General features: G+C 33.5%; 2 protein-coding genes across 4 annotated transcripts in view; one reads left to right on the top strand and one right to left on the bottom strand.

Moving 5' to 3' along the window:
- Positions 1-17,513, bottom strand: part of cdc5l (CDC5 cell division cycle 5-like (S. pombe)) — a 453,211-nt gene that overhangs the window by 281,435 nt on the left and 154,263 nt on the right. The window lies entirely within an intron of this gene.
- Positions 1-17,513, top strand: part of supt3h (SPT3 homolog, SAGA and STAGA complex component) — a 267,830-nt gene that overhangs the window by 199,694 nt on the left and 50,623 nt on the right. For all 3 annotated transcript variants that reach the window (XM_021467143.3, XM_073927195.1, NM_001002625.1), the window contains 4 exons: positions 6,802-6,877; positions 11,024-11,136; positions 12,914-13,024; positions 16,216-16,374. In XM_021467143.3, coding sequence (XP_021322818.1) covers positions 6,802-6,877; positions 11,024-11,136; positions 12,914-13,024; positions 16,216-16,374 — 459 coding nt within the window. The remainder of the gene's footprint in view (positions 1-6,801; positions 6,878-11,023; positions 11,137-12,913; positions 13,025-16,215; positions 16,375-17,513) is intronic.

The raw sequence follows: 17,513 nt of genomic DNA, 5'->3' as shown, positions 1-17,513 counted from the left end.
AGATGACCTTGAAAAAGTAAAGACAGGTAGACATGCATTATAGCCCAATGAAAACATCAAATGCAATTTATTGCAATCAAATGCAAATTATGATTCAAAGATGATGTCACAAAAATACCTTTGAATTAACATGTTGAAAATTTCTTCTCGTTTTCTTCTGCAATTTTCTCCTGTTTTTTTTTATTTATTTCAATCAAACGAGCAGTGTGTGTCCAATGCAGCGTAGAACTTGGATCTCACATTTCTTCCTGATATTCGATTGAATTCTGCAAAGATCCAATCAAAACATTATTAGTCATTAATAACATTCAAAAACACAAATTCACAAAATCACACAAAGTTTTGAAAAGAAAACAAACCTTCTGCAGCACTTGCATCAGCTGGTGTTTCCTCTATGACTTCCTTCTGGATGTCACTGTTGTGCACAAAAAAGTAAAGTGTTATTGACATGGCTAAGCGAAATTCTAAAACAAAAAACAGAAATCAGAAACACATGCAATGATACAATGCAATGCCATTTAGCAACAGATGTTACACTTTAACATGACATAGTTAAATGTTCTTGAATAATAAAAGCTGCCAAATACTCCCGGCGCCTGTCATCAAAAGCATGAGCTATACTTGTCACCAAACAGTAATAAACACAACCCCCGATTAAATATAATCATGGCATTGTTGCTGGTGTGCCTTACTTTTATGCGCATTAAAAGTGGAATAAATATTTGTCTCAATTGATGTCTTTAAAAGGACACTGAACTTTCTGACTAGGGTTGCACGGTTTACCGGTACTATGGTAGTATCGTGATACTATGGCTCCAAGATACTGGCGGTGCCACTGTAGTTTGTAAACGGTAGTATTGTCATTAACAGTCTGCCTACAATACATAATGCTGCATGTGAAAAAGTCACTAAAATACTTACACGATTCAGCAACAACAGATCATTGTATTTTAATAGTCTATGGAGCCTTCTAAGGTTGTAAAACTGTAGAATTTGCGCCTTTTATAGTAGCCTATTGCATATTTTGTGATGGTTCATTTTGAATCGGAATTCGTTTATTTCTGTTCCTGTCAATATGATATAATAGCTACAACAACCGTGACAATCTATTAAAAAGAATGACTCATAAAGTGAAATTTTGAATTACTTTGGATTCTTATCCGATAATAAGTGTGAAAAAAGTATGATAGATGAAAAACCCAAAATAGCAACAGAAAACAATTTTTGACCACTTCATATAGCCTAGGTTTGTTGGAAAAATGCTCTTTTCTTTATGTATCTTTATTTTAATGTATTTTTTTTTGCTGGAATGAATACATTTTAGGTGAAGAGATGTGCAAATACTTTTTTCAACAATAAAGGAATTATTTAAATTCAAGTAGGCCTATAATAACATATACAATATATTATTTATGACATTTTTCTTTATTTCATGGATTTAAGTTATGAATTACAGTATTGCAATACTACTTGGTATCACCATACTTCAGCTGGTATAGTATTGTAACATAAATTAATGGTATCACAACACAACAACCCTATTTCTAACTAGTCCTCAGATGATTATTCAAATGGACAAAATATTCGGACTATTCTTGATCATGCAGTTCTTTGCTGAGAATTTTGTTAAATGTACTTTTAATGCATTAAACGATTTAAAATTACCCTGACACTCAGTATGGAGACAAGGTAACGTTAATAGAACAATTCATGAATATGTTCTATGGCTTGTGCGGTATTGTTCAAAAAGTTTTCTTTGATGTGTAAGTGCAAAACTTACATTTCCACTGCATATCAGCTCACAAACTGGTAGTCTGAAATAAAAAATAAATAAAGGGTATAATGATATTACAAACCAAATATGCCACTCACAATACTCTAATGGTGCGCTACATTTTAAACAACCTTGTAATTGTTCAAATTTATTTGCCCTAAATTGTTAAAAATTAGTGAAACCTTCTTTAAAAATGCAAACTAACAGGTTTGGCAAAGCCTGTTTCTTTACAGAAAGTTTGCTTATAACAAAGGCTTGTTGATGCCTTTGTGTGATATTGAGCAAACAAAGTGAAGTTTCTGTGCTTGGTTGTACGAGTTTTACCACTTCACCATTAACGTTATCCATCACACATATTCAGTCGCGTCTGGTCAGATTTATTTGTCATTACAGCAATACAAAACACTCAATAACGTAACGGCAACACTGGAATAAACCTTCAAAACGGCATAAAGAAAAGACAAATAGCATATAAAACAAATAAATGAGTTAATTAAATATCTCTCGCATTTTCATAAGTTTAACTTTAAGTTTCATAGGGATTGTTAGCATAAGCACACTTTAGCATCATGTGTAAATATGTATCTGCCTCATACAGTGACACGAATCGTAATCCCATCGAAATCCTAAATTACCTACGACACTCACGGGTCCATTTTGAGCTGAAACTGCTTTATAATATTCTAAAAGCCTCGGTGGGTTAAAACTGCTGCTGCCCCGGCGATCATGGAGAAAAAAACGACTGGTCTGGTCATGAGCCGCTCGCTGACGCCGGACCGAATCACAGCTGATCTCCTCACCTGCTTCCTGCAGGTGATCTCATGAAAGTAAATCTTTAAAAAACACGCATATTTTCGTCACAACAAGCGCCACTAAAGTTCAGCGATAACTAACGTTACTGTATTTGTAATGCGGATAAATAGGTTTCGTTTTCTTTTTTAAAAATGTAGACCTACAGCTATGTGTTAACTTTACATCTATTTGAACGGATCATTGCGCGCGCTCTTGCTCTCTCAGTGCATCATTTAAAATGGCGCGGCCCGCTCTTTTAGAGCATAACGCAAATCTTTACAAATTACTACTAACTTTACAAATTATTAATAGTTATTAAAAAGGACTAAGCAGCTAAAAATAGCTTATCTAGTAAAGTAGACAGTATTGCAAATAACGTGCAGTGGTCAAAACGTCACAACATCATGGGCTATTAATTAGTTCACAAAACAGCAAACAATTTCACAAAGTGCAGGAAATAAACAGATTACTGATACTATACAAATAAAATCAAAGTAGTAATTAAAACGAAAAGTTTACCTTGATTTACAGCAGTACATCTTCTCAATATGAAATCCTGTCCTTCAATGGCGGTGCTGGGTGTCGGTTGGTTGTGACTCGGGATGGGGGATGGGAAATCACCACCCAGTACGCATGCGTAACAGCATGGCTTAGCCCTTATAAGCAATTTTACTCAAATTACATTAGTTATGGGAACTTTATACCTTACTATGTCAGCAACACTAATGCATTTCTAGTAAACTCAACAATTAGCTTAAAATTAAGTAAACACACTAGAATTTTGATAGTAAGGAATACTATTCGCATTTACAGTGTACTCCATTCCCTCCCTCCATCCATCCCTCCCTTCAACCAACCAACTAACCAACCAACGAAGCATCCTATCCCATCCCTCTTTTCATGCATTCATTCATGTAGTACATCTATCCATTAATCCATCTGTCCATCTATCCATCCATCCATCCATCCATCCATCCATCCATCCATCCATCCATCCATCCATCCATCCCATTTGTCTTTTCATCCATTCATTCATGTAGTCAATTCCATTCATCCATGCCTCTGTCCATCCATCCCTCCAACCAACCAACCAACCAACACCATTGACCATAATATATAACATTAGATATATTCTGCCATATGATATTTTTTTTTACCAAATATACTTGAATAATAAATACTTTCAAACATGAAAAATGCAATCTACACTTTAAATTCATTTTATTTATTGTGATATATTTAAGTTCATATTGCTTATCCCTACCTCTGAGACTTAAAAATCAACACCAGAAACATTTTAACTCCATCCTGTTTGATCATCCAAACTTAGCTTAGCAACTAAATGACCCGCTGATGCCTCAGGCTGTTAATCAGTGACACCTAAATATACTACACTTCTCTAGATATCCACAATATATCTTGGGCGTCAGCCTGTGGAAATCTTGGTGGTACAAATTGAGATTCCCTTTATCCAAACCACACTGGCACCGAATGAAAGTCCAAAGCAGCCAAATCAAATATTTACCTGTGTCCTCCTATACGGCCGGCCCGCGTCAGTTGTGGGTATAATTTGGCTATTAGCAGGTGGGTCAACGTTTTGATTTAATCAGCGGCTAAACATAGTCTTCAAACATCAAATCCCCCACTGCTCTTTTCAGTCAATAAGCCCCAGTCAAAACATTTCTCCTGTCTCTGGCCGGCCGCTCCACAAGAGTTATTTAAAAGAGCAGCGGCTCCAGTCTCGTATCGCTCGCGGCCCAATTTGGAGCAAGACCCAGACAGCGAGACTGCTGCGAATTCCCCCTCCGAGCTGCAAAACGAGACCTCCGCTCGCCTCTTAACGACACTAATAGAAATCACAGTTCCAGCGCAGTGTAACGAGCCGCCACTCGCCATCATTAATATGTATTTTCAAAGATGGAATTTCCAATGACTGCCAGCTAACTAAATAAAAAGACTCCGGTTGGTTTGGGTGGGCTGAAAGCGATCCAGTCTGCCTCGCGAGCATCATGTCAGACTTCCAGTTTGACGCTTTTCTCGCTAACCCCGGCTCCAAGACGCGGATCTCTCTAGACCGTAAAACAGATCCTTTGTGGCACAAGAGAGGGAAAAAAAAGCACTCGTAAACCTTGAACCCTTTTTTTTATGACACACGGCCTGCTATAGAGCTCAAATTGAGTGTTAGTGAAGGTATGAAATTGGTCCAGGATGAGGAAACATCTAATTATAGGTTCTGACCTGCAACTTAACACGCTCTGCTGTAAATCCCAGTCAAACCTGTTGGGTTGCTATTAAGAGGGTTCATTACTGCGCGGCTCTCTCAAAGTTTACACAGACGGGCTCTTCTCTTGTTATGGTAGGCTGTTTTATCATGTGGGGTAAAACTGGGAAATAAAGATGACGGTGCTGAGGCTGAATCCATCACAGTGGAGGGCAGATTCACCTTCAAATGCTCATAATCATGACACTCACAAGCAGTTGAATACTTTTAAATGTGAAAAATCCAATCTACACTTTAGCCAGCACTTAATTTTGGGGATTTACACCTACCTAACTTGAAATAGCAGCAGACTCCAGTAGGCTACAGACACAAATTATTTATCATAGGAAAGAAGCTTTTATATATATATATATATATATATATATATATATATATATATATATATATATATATATATATATATATATATATATATATATATATATATATATATATGTTTAATAAATCTGCTTATATATATAATAAATAATAATTTAAATTATTTAAAAAAATTAAATAATAATTTAAAATATTATTTTTAAAAATAATATATCTGTTTAATATATATATATATATATATATATATATATATATATATATATATATATATGTTTAATAAATCTGCTTATATATATAATAAATAATAATTTAAATTATTTAAAAAAATTAAATAATAATTTAAAATATTATTTTTAAAAATAATATATCTGTTTAATATATATATATATATATATATATATATATATATATATATATATATATATATATATATATATATATATATAAAGCAAATTAATTAAAAAGATATATTATTTTTAAAAATATTATTTTAAATTATTAATTAAAATTAAGCAAATTAATCAAAAATAATTTACAACCTACAAAAACTTTATTAATTAAAAATTAACAAAAAAAAATTGTATTTAATATTTTTTCTATAACATATAAAATTTGATGTTCTAGTTTTTGGACTGTTTTCATAAGTTTTTTTGTTGGATGAGCTCCACATTTAGCTTCAGTACTGACTAATCTAATGTATATACACATGCAATATTGTATAGCTTCCTACAAATATTCTGTGTATTTATTATCAATTGTATTTTGTATTAACTATATACAGTTAAGCTCGAAATTGGTCATAACCCTATCAAATTCTGATTTAATGTTACTTTTATTCAAACAGCAATTTTTAAAACTTTTTATTTATTTATTTTAGCAGAAATGACACAGGCTTCTCCTGCAAGATAATAATACAATGTACAAGAGGCATATTTGTGGGAAAAAAATATATAAATATTTCAGCTTTTATTTACATTTGAACAAAAACTTTCAGTCAGAGTTTGCCAGGGGTATGAATAATTTCGGGCTTGACTATATATACACGCTGAAAAGTATTTAGCAAAACAACTGTTTGCCAGCGTTGGAAATGTATTCTTGGTTACTAAATCAGATTGATTTCTTAAGGATCATGTGACACAAAAAATCAGCCTGACATTGCTGGAACTAATTATATTTGAAGATATATTATAATAGCAAATTAAAATTTGTAAAAATATTTGCAATATTTTTATATTTTATTTAATAAACCTAGCCTTAAATGGAATAAACCTAGCCTTAACCTTAATTAGCCTGAAACCTAAGCCTCAAAGCCTTGAATTTATTTAAAATAATTAATTGTTCACATTTTCTTTGAGATGCATTTTGTGTATTGAATAAATGAAGTTGGAATTAGTGTGAGAATGGGAGAGTGTGTGGGTGGTTCCCTGCACTGGGGGTTTATGAGTTAATGCATTCTCTCAGTGTTTAGTTGTGGCTAAAAGTGCATCCACTGTGTAAAGCAATCGCCAGAGTAATTGGTGGTTCATTCCACTATGGTGACTCCTCATAAAACGGGAGTATGCTGAAGGAAAGTGTTTGAGCGTTTTGTGATGTTGACACGTGATTATAATTAATGTTCTTGTCATTATTTTTACAGAGAATTGAGAAGATGACCAGAAACATGGACTCCAGTCAGTACAGTGAATTCTGCGAAAGCCGCCAGCTGAGTTTCTGTGAGTCTTTTATTTATGTACACTATTACTTTCATATTTAGCATTTGACAGATGCGTTTATGCACAATGATTTCTACTGCACTGAAAGTACAGCCAAGCAGTCAATGTTAATGCGTTAAAGCATGCCATACAGAATCCTTAATGTGCTGGAGTCATTTAAAGCAAATACATCACTGAAGCACACTAAATTTCATCATTAGCATAGTTCACATACTGTAATACTGTTTAATGATCTTGGGAGTCAGGAGTTTATTAGGTTGATGCAATTCAAGATGTTCATGTATCCACACACATTCAGGATGCGTATACTGGTTTGTCATGTGTGTGTTGCTGTGTTTGGTAATTCTGAATTGATCTGTTAACTATAGCACGTATTTGCATTCAGGGTCATTTTATTTCGTTTAATTTTATTATTTATTATTATTTTTTTATTTTATGATTTATTTATTTTTTATATATATATGTATATATTTTTTTATTTCATTGTATTGTATTATTTGTTTATTATTTATTTATTCAATTTTTTATTATTTATTATTTTTTTCATTTTATTTTATTATTTGCTATTTATTTATTTTTTATTTGACAATTTATTAATTTTATTAGTAAGTCTTATTTATTTATTTTTATTTTATTATTGTCTATTTATATTTAATTTTATATTGTATTATTTATTTATTTTATTTATCTAAAAAATATTTTATTTCATTTTATTTTATTATTTACTATTTTTATTTTATATTTTATCGTATTTATTTATTTTATTATTTATTTTATTCTTTCTTTATAAAAATTTTTACTTTATTTTTATTTTTTTATTTATTCATTTATATTTTATTAATTTTATTTGTGTCACAGTATGACTTATCATGTCTAAATATGTGTAAATTGTAATCAAGCTCATAAAAGCTCTAAACAAGCTCTTTGCTGTTGCACTCTACATATATGGTTTACCACAAAGTTTCAGTCGACATCATTCTCGCTTAAGGAAATGTCAAAGTAAAGCTCTGTGGATCGCTGTGCCGTAGCATACGCGTGCGTTTGACGCAGGAGTATAAATCAGCCTTGAGTCACACCTGAGAAGACAAAGACCTGCATAATGAGCATAAAAAGAGGTTATTTGTTTTCGACTTGAATTGATTAATGCAAAAGTAGACATATCAAGCTTTATATAGATATCATAAATCATCATTTTTGCTGACTATTTGCCGAGCTTCCTTTCATTTTAGTGACGTGTTTTTCTGACCACAGTCTGCACGCGTCTTATGCAGACGCTTGTAATAACAATGCCTCGTGGGCGTGGTCGCATAAAAACTAATGAGATCAGACTGAGAACATAGCGTTGGTTTCATACTGATTACCTTATCAAGCAATGTTTGTTTTCAACATGCATAGCTGCATTAAAAGTAGACACTTCAAGCTTTCTAGAGATACATGTCTCATCTCTGTGTGTTTTGTTTTCGCTGAGTTTCAGCGCATTTTACTGACGCGTTTCTGAAAGCAGATCACAGAGAGAGAGAACAGAATGCCAACACTGTTTGTTTACCTTATTTTGCAAAAGCACACACGTTTGTTGTTGTTGTTGTGAGTGTACACAACAAAAAGTAGACATAACAGATTCGATTGATGTATTGATCTTATCTCTACGATCAAAACTGAAAGTGTAATTTAAGTTCATTTCAGCAGTTTGACCACACTACAGATCAAAATGCGTATACGCGGTCTTCGACTCCAGAGGGTTAAGCTAAAGATAAAAGATTTAGAAATGTGTTGAGAAAAATCTCTCCGTTAAACAGAAATTGGGGACCTAAATGATCTTGAGGGCTAATAATTCAGAAGGGCTAATAATTCTGACTGCAACTTTATATGGTTGTGTGTGTCTGTAGATCAGATAGTGTCAGATATACAGTACGTCAGATACAGTCTCTGATGAGTTGTTGGGTTGGCAGCTTTTTTCACCCGAGGCCTTGTAAGAACGCGGCTGCGGGATGATGAACACACCACTGCTGGCTTCTGAAGGCCACATTTCAGCACTAATAATAAGATGCTGTCTGGCACCGAACTGCATGTTGGGATGGCAGCTCTGCAAGCGTGCCTGAATAACCCCGTTATACAACCATGATGCTGAGTAGACAGAAAATCTGACCAAAAACACGACACGGGCCGGAGATCGAGAAGCTTTTGGTTTAATAGGGAATGTTTGGATTTAAATAGTCATTGTGCTCATGTAAATTTAGAGCAGAGTATTTGGTATGCTTGCTTTAATAGCATTGAGGAAAAAGTGTACATTTTTTAAAACAAATGGCTTTTTTTTGTTACATTACTGTACATACACTCACTGGCCACTTTATTAGGTACACCTTACTAGTAACGGGGTGGACCCCCTTTTTCCTTCAGAACTGCCTTAATCCTTCAAGACATAGATTCAATAAGCTACTGGAAATATTCATCAGAGATTTTGCTCCATATTGACATCATAGCATCACGCAGTTGCTGCAGATTTGATTTCCATGATGCGAATCTCCCGTTCCACCGTATCCCAAAGGTGCTCTATTGGATTGAGCTCTGGTGGCTGTGGAGGCCATTTGAGTACTGTGAACTCATTGTCATGTTCAAGAAATGAGTCTGAGATGATTCGTGCTTTATGACATGGCGCGTTATCTTGCTAAAAATAGCCATCAGAAGAGGGGTACACTGTGGTCATAAAGGGATGGACATGGTCAGCAACAATACTTAAGTAGGCTTTGGTGTTGACTCGATTTTCAATTGGTACTAATGGGCCAAAATATCCCCCACACATTACACCACTAACCTAAACTGTTGATACAAGGCAGGATGGATCCATGCTTTCATGTTGTTGACGCCAAATTCTGACCCTGCCATCTAAATGTCGCAGCAGAAATCAAGACTCAGGCAACGTTTCTCACATCTTCTATTGTCCAGTTTTGGTGAGCCTGTGTGAATTGTAGCCTCAGTTTCCTGTTCTTAGCTGACAGGAGCGGCACCCGGTGTGGTCTTCTGCTGCTGTAGCCCATCTGCCTCAAGGTTGGACATGTTGTGTGTTCAGAGATGCTCTTCTGCAGACCTCGGTGGTAGCGAGTGCTTAATTGAGTTACTGTAGCCTTTCTATCAGCTGAAACCAGTATGGCCATTCTCCTCTGACGTCTGGCATCAACAAGGCATTTGCACCCACAGAACTGCCGCTCACTGGATATTTTCTCATTTTATAGACCATTCTCTGTAAACCCTAGAGATGGTTGTGTGTAAAAATCCCAGTAGATCAGCAGTTTCTGAAATCAACAATCATACCACGTTCAAAGTCACTTAAATCCCCTTTCTTCCCCATTCTGATGCTCGGTTTGAACTGCAGCAGATCGCCTTGACATGTCTACATGCCTAAATGCATTGAGTTGCAGCCATGTGATTGGCTGATTTAAAATTTGTGTTAACAAGCAGTTGGACTGGTGTACCTGTTAAAGTGGCCGGTGAGTGTACATTGACATTCTGTTATCTTTTACCAGTGTTTCCCAACCCTATTTCTGTAGGCACACCAACAGTACATATTTTGCATGTCTCCTAATCTGACCAATCATCTTCAGGTTTTAAAGTCTCTTCTTATGTTCTGATGAGTTGATTCAGGTGTGTTTGAATAGAAAGAGGTTGAAAATGTGTACTGTTGCTGTGCCTTCAGGAACAGGGTTGGGAAACATTGTCTTATACTATGTTATAATTGTCTGTTTTTTTACATGACAAGGATGCCCTAACAATAGAAATATTTCTAAAAAGTTTCACATATAATATAAGTACAGCTGAAAATAGGACCAAAAACACGACACCGGCCGGAGATTGAAAAGTTTTTGGTTTAATAGGAAATGTTAGGAATTAAATAGTCATTGTGCTTAAAATTTTTAGTAGAGGATTTGCTATGCTTGTTTAATAGCATGGAAGAGTGTGGATTTTTTATTTTCTTTCAACAAATGCTTTTTTGTTACATTGCATTTATTTACCTTCTGTTATCTTATACTGCCTTGTAATTTTCTTGTATATTTATATGGCAATAATGGAAAAGTGTGTATTTATTTATTTATTTATTCTTTTCAAACAAATGGCTCTTTTTAAGAATGACTGAAATGTTTCTCTGTTTAGCTAAGAAGGCGTCTAAGTTTCGTGAATGGCTGGACTGCAGCAGTCTGGATGTGAAGCCCAATGCAATGTCTATGGAGATCCTGTCATATCTGGCCTATGAGACCGTGGCACAGGTGAGAAAAGAATGAAATAACTAAAGGAAAGTCTGCACACTCAAACAACAAGAAATCAAAAAGACACAAGCTAGATGAAGGAACTTGCGTAAATTGTGTAATTTACTGAAGTAAAAAAAGGGAATTGGAGTAAAATAAATTAAGTAAAAAAAAAAAGAAAGAGAAATTGAGGAATATAAATAAATAAAAACTGAAAAATAAAAATACTTAAATTATAAATAAAGAGAAAAATTAATAAATGTTAAAAAATAAAAATATGAAAAATAAATTAAATAAAATAAGTAAACAAATTGATAAATATAAATAAAAAAGAAAAATACTAAAAACAAAGGAAACAGGTAATATATAATTTATACACACACACACACACACACACATACATATACATATATATATATATATATATATATATATATATATATATATATATATATATGTGTGTGTGTGTGTGTGTGTGTATGTAAATGTAAACAAAAAATAAAAAATAATTAAAGTATTATAAAATAAAATAAATAAACAAATAGAGAAAAATATAATGCTAAATAAATGGAGAAAGTAAAACTTAAATCTATATACATGATTGCAAATAAATGTGAAATATAATTAAAATATAAATAAATAGAGAAAAAAATATTTAAACGTGTGTATAAATAAATTAATGTAAACAAAAAGAAAAAAATATTTAAATAGAATAGAATAAAGAAAGAAAGAAAGAAAGAAAGAAAGAAAGAAAGAAAGAAAGAAAGAAAGAAAGAAAGAGAGAAATAGAGAAAAATAAAAATATAATATAAATAAAAGGGGAAAGTAAAACCTAAAGAAAAAATGTGAAAAAATAATTAAAATAGGATAAAATAATTAAAATATAAATAAATAGTGAAAAATAAAATAATAAAAAATATATAAATGAATGTAAAACAAAAAATGAAAAGTAATTAAAGTAGTAGTATAGAATGAATTAAATAAATAGGGAAAAATAAAAATGATCAATTATATATAATAGGGGAAATTAAAACCTAAATCTATATAAATGATTGCGAAGTAAAAATGTGACAAATAATTAAAATAGAATAAAATAAAATAAATATAAATAAATAGAGAGAAATAAAATTAATAAAAAATTATTACCATAAATGAATAACTAACAATAAACTTTTTAACACTTATAAAGCACAGATGGTAACACTTGAATAATATTATTATTATTTAATGTTAATTAGTGCAATAAATAAATCCTACAATGAGAATAGGTTGTAAATTTTAAATAATATTATATGTAGCTTAAATATTAATTACAGTTTTGTTAATGTTAGTCAGGAAACACAACTGAATAATTTGTTTTTACTGTACTTGAGTAAAGCACTTTGGTCAACTTTGGTTGTAGTAAGGTGCTATATAAATAAAGGTGGATTTATTGAGGTCGATTGATACAATAATCTGAATATTCTTTTAAGGCAATCTGTGTTGTCAAAAAAAGTATCGATACTGTAATATTGGGTTTCTCGCAGTATCGAAAATGGTATCAGATATCGATATTTTTCAAGGTATCGTATCGATGTTAGGAAATTCCAGTAATTCACAGTAAGTGAATTGAAGTGTCCACCATAACAATTTGCATGTTTATTATCATGATATATTGTATTATTGAATATTGGAACAGAAACTAGAGCCCCGTCAGTGCTTTGATTGTTTGATTTGATGTTTTTTTGGGGTAAAATAAGTGTTATCAACTTGTTCTTCAAGCGATTACTCATAAGTTGATATGGTTTTTGTGTTTTAGGTTGTTGACCTTGCTCTGTTGGTTAAACAAGATATGACTCCCAAAACTGGTGATCCGTTTCAGCACGCCATTTCTGCAACTTACATCCAGTACTGCAGCTCCTCGGCTGAGGTGAACACACACACAGCTTTATTTCACACTAGAACTGATTAATCAGTTTTTTGTGACTGTTTACAAACAAAAGTAAAAGAAAACATAATGAAAATTATGTTAAATAATAATTATGTTTAAAGTAAAATGAAAAACATAAATAAAAATACAGTATATAACAGTACAAAATCGATTAAAAAGTAAAAAACAAATGCAACAAACCGGATATGATGGTCATAAACAATATACAGTGCATCCAGAAAGTATTCATAGCGCTTCACTTTTTCCACATTTCTTTATGTTACAGCCTTATCCCAAAATGAATTAAATTTATTTATTTTCTTAAAATTCTACACACAATACCCCATAATGACAACGTGAAAAAAGTTTTTTTGAAATTGTTGCAAATTTATTAAAAATAAAAAACCTGAAAAATCCCATGTACATCAGTATTGACAGCCTTTGCCGTAAAGCTCTAAATTGAGCTCAGGTACATTCTGTTTCCACTGATCACTCTTGAGATGTTTCAGCAGCTTCATTGAGTTCACCTGTGATAAATTCAGTAGATTGGACATGATTTGAAAAGGCATACACCTGTCTATAGAAGGTCCCAGGGCTATCAGTGCATGTCAAAGCACAAACCAAGCATGAAGACAAAGGAATTGTCTCGAGACACAAGGCTGGGGAAGGTTACAGAAAATTTTTTGCTTCACTAAAAGTTCCATTGAGCACAGCGGCCTCCATCATCCGTTAAGTGGAAGATGTTTGGAACCATCAGGACTCTTCCTAGAGCTTAGCCGTCTAAGCTGAGTGATCCGAGTGAGAAGAACTCTGTCTGAGCTCCAGCGTTCTTCTGTGGAGAGAGGAGAACCTTACAGAAGGACAACCATCTGTGCAGCAGTCCACCAGTCAGGCCTGTATGGTAGAGTGCCCAGACGGAAGCCACTCCCCGACTGGAATTAGCCAAAAGGCATGTGAAGGACTCTCAGACCATAAGAAACTAAATTCTCTGGTCTGATGAGACCAAAATTGAACTCTTTGGAGTGAATGCCAGGCGTTACATTTGAAGAAAACCAGGCAGCGCTCATCACCAGGCTAACACCATCCCTACAGTGAAGCATGGTGGTGGCAGCATCAAGACTAGTCAGGATAGAGGGAAAGATGAATGCAGCAATGTACAGAGACATCCTGAATGAAAACTTTTACTCTTGAACTTGGGCGGCAGTTCATCTTCTAGCAGGACAATGACCCAAAGCACACTGCTAAAATATCAATGAAGTCGCTTCACAACAATTGGGTGAATGTCCCTGAGTGGCCCAGCCAGAGCCCAGACCTAGATCCTATTGAACATCAGAGATCTGAAAATGGCTGTACACTGTCGCTTCCCATCCAACCCGATAGAGCTTGACTTTTTCTAAATGTGTGTATATTTCATTCTAACATTTTGATTTAGTTAAAAATGCCAAGGTACTACAGAGTGTTTTCTGCCTTGAATGGCCATAATTGTCAATTGACCGCATGATTTTCTTTTTTTTTATAAATACTTTATTTAAAGTTTTTCACATTTTCAAAAAACAAACCCCAAACCCACCACATGCCAGCAAATAATAAATAAACTTATGTAAAATTTAAATGCATATATGCAAATGTATAAGCAAGGTGCGGTTACATAACAGGCCCACTTTAAATTATGTCCTACCGTATTCTGATAAAACAGCGGACTAGTTAAAATGGTCTCAGTGCTGATAACGCTCCTGTAGAGATGGTCATTTGAAGAGAAAGCAAACATGTGTGTGTCCTGCTCTGTGGGTTTGACCACTTGCCAAACAGAGCCGCCAAGAGTTTGTCCAAGGTGGTTTTGAGCTGTGGATCCATTCCCTGCATGGACCTCACTGTCACTGAAACCACAGGAACCTCATCTGCCTCTGCCGCCAAGGCCACACAGGCTATTTTCTTTTTTATTTTAGCCTGAATTCCAGCATTGTTTTTTCTGCTAAACCTTGGGGGTCGATGGCGTTCCCGTGTGCCAGAATATGAGCCTGTGGTTTGAGCGATAGAGCCGAGACGTGTCGTAAGACTGCAGGTGATGTTTTCAGGGTTGTGCTCGGTTGTTTTGTAGCCCTGACCTCTTTTTTTTACGTCAGAAGTTGCGTTAAAGCCATTGTTTGCTTGAAGATGTTTATGTGTAGAAGGACGAGCACATGCTAGTCTCCGTAAGCAGTCGTCTGATGACAACACTCCAAAATAAAAGAAATATATCCACGTTTTTGTGTATATGATTAGCATTTCTCCAAGTTTACTATTTAGATTTGTTCATATAGCTAAAGCAACCTACAAATGAGGGCAATAGAAGCAAGACAGTTCACTAGTAAAACTATTTGTAGCAGGTGTACAGCTTCTTTACCCCTTTACTAGATGAAGAACCATATATAGCAACTGTATTGACATTGATTATGTATACTATATATACTCATTGAAAAATCATGGAGGCTTACAGGGGTTCTAACAAGACTTTTGTACTTTTATGACAATAATAATGACAGTAATAATAATGAAGATGATGTTATATATATATATATATATATATATATATATATATATATATATATATATATATATATATATATATATATATATATATATATATATATATAGTTATTTAACTCTTTGGAGTGTATATATATATATATATATATATATATATATATATATATATATATATATAGTTACATATATATATATATATATATATATATATATATATATATAGTTATATATATATATATATATATTATATATATGTATATATATATTTATATATATATATATATATATATATATATATATATATATATATATATATATATATATATATATATATATATATATATATATACATATATATAACTATATATATATTTGTTATTATTATTTTTTTTTTTTCATTATAGGGGCCCTTTAACTTTCCTTTAACTTTTTTTTTCTTTTTTGTGATTGTAATGCAATAATCAGCACATTTTGTAAAGCTGCTTTGTGACATTAATTGTTGTGAAACAAATAAACTTTCATTTTAACTTGAATAAGAAAGAAAAAGGAACAATAATGACAGCACCTTTATTTCTATAAACTTGTACTTTTTATATTGGATGGATAGACTGAGTAAAACAAGATAATTTAATACATTTGTATTTTATTTTCTGGTCTGTTATAAGGCTTCGAGCAGCAAAAAGGATTTGGATTCTCCAGATAACACCCCTCCATCCACTCCGTCTGGCGCGGGACACCAAGGGAAGATGCACTCGCTGGCGCAGGGCAATGGTGGACCCAATCAAGATGCCAGCAGTAAAGCCAAACAGAGGAAGAGGAAGAAGGTACACAAATGTTGCCGACAGACAGACAGACAGAGAGAGCGAGAGACAGATTAATAGATAGACAGACAGACAGATAGATAGACTATCAGATAAACAGATAGATCAACAGACAGATACATAGAAAGACAGACAGACAGACAGACAGGTAAATAGAAAGACAGACAGACAGATAGATCAACAGACAGACAGGCAGATTGACTGACTGACAGACAGACAGACAGACAGATTGACTGACTGACTGACAGACAGACAGACAGACAGACAGACAGACAGACAGAAAGGTAAATAGAAACACAGACAGACAGACAGACAGATTGACTGAAAGATAGACAGACAGACAGACAGACAGACAGACAGACAGACATGTAGATAGAAAGACAGACAGACAGACATAGATACATAGAAAGACAGATAGATAGATTGACTGACAGATAGACAGACAGACATGTGGATATATAAACAGACAGACAGACAGACAGGCAGGAAGATAGATAGATAGATAGATAGATAGATAGATAGATAGATAGATAGATAGATAGATAGATAGACAGACAGACAGACAGACAGACAGACAGACAGACAGACAGACAGACAGACAGACAGACAGACAGACAGACAGACAGACAGACCGATAGATAGACCGATAGATAGACCGATAGATAGACCGATAGATTGACCGATAGATTGACCGATAGATTGACAGACAGGTAGAGAGAAAGACAGGCAGAAAGACAGACAGACAGATAGGTCAACAGACAGTTAAATAGATAGACGAACAGACAGATGAATAAATAGACAAACAGACAGATAGATTGATAGACAGACAGACAGACAGGAAGATAGAAACACAGACAGACAGATAGATCAACACACAGTTAAATAGATAGATATTACATATAATGTATTATATATATATATATATATATATATATATATATATATATCCTTAAACTCTCTAATTTACCCAGAAGTTCTTTACCATGCGTGTGTGTTACACTAGAAGAAGCCCGGGGTCACTGTAATGTTTGTTGTAGACTCTTCCAAACATTAGTGGAGAACAAGTCTCTAGCTGCGTCCCAAATCGCATACTTATGCACTATTCTACGCCATTTTGTAGTATAAATAGTGTAAGTAGTGCA

Source organism: Danio rerio, chromosome 17 (assembly GCF_049306965.1).
Source record: "Danio rerio strain Tuebingen ecotype United States chromosome 17, GRCz12tu, whole genome shotgun sequence".
Taxonomy (NCBI): Eukaryota; Metazoa; Chordata; class Actinopteri; order Cypriniformes; family Danionidae; genus Danio; species Danio rerio.
This window is presented reverse-complemented; position numbering and strand designations above follow the sequence as displayed.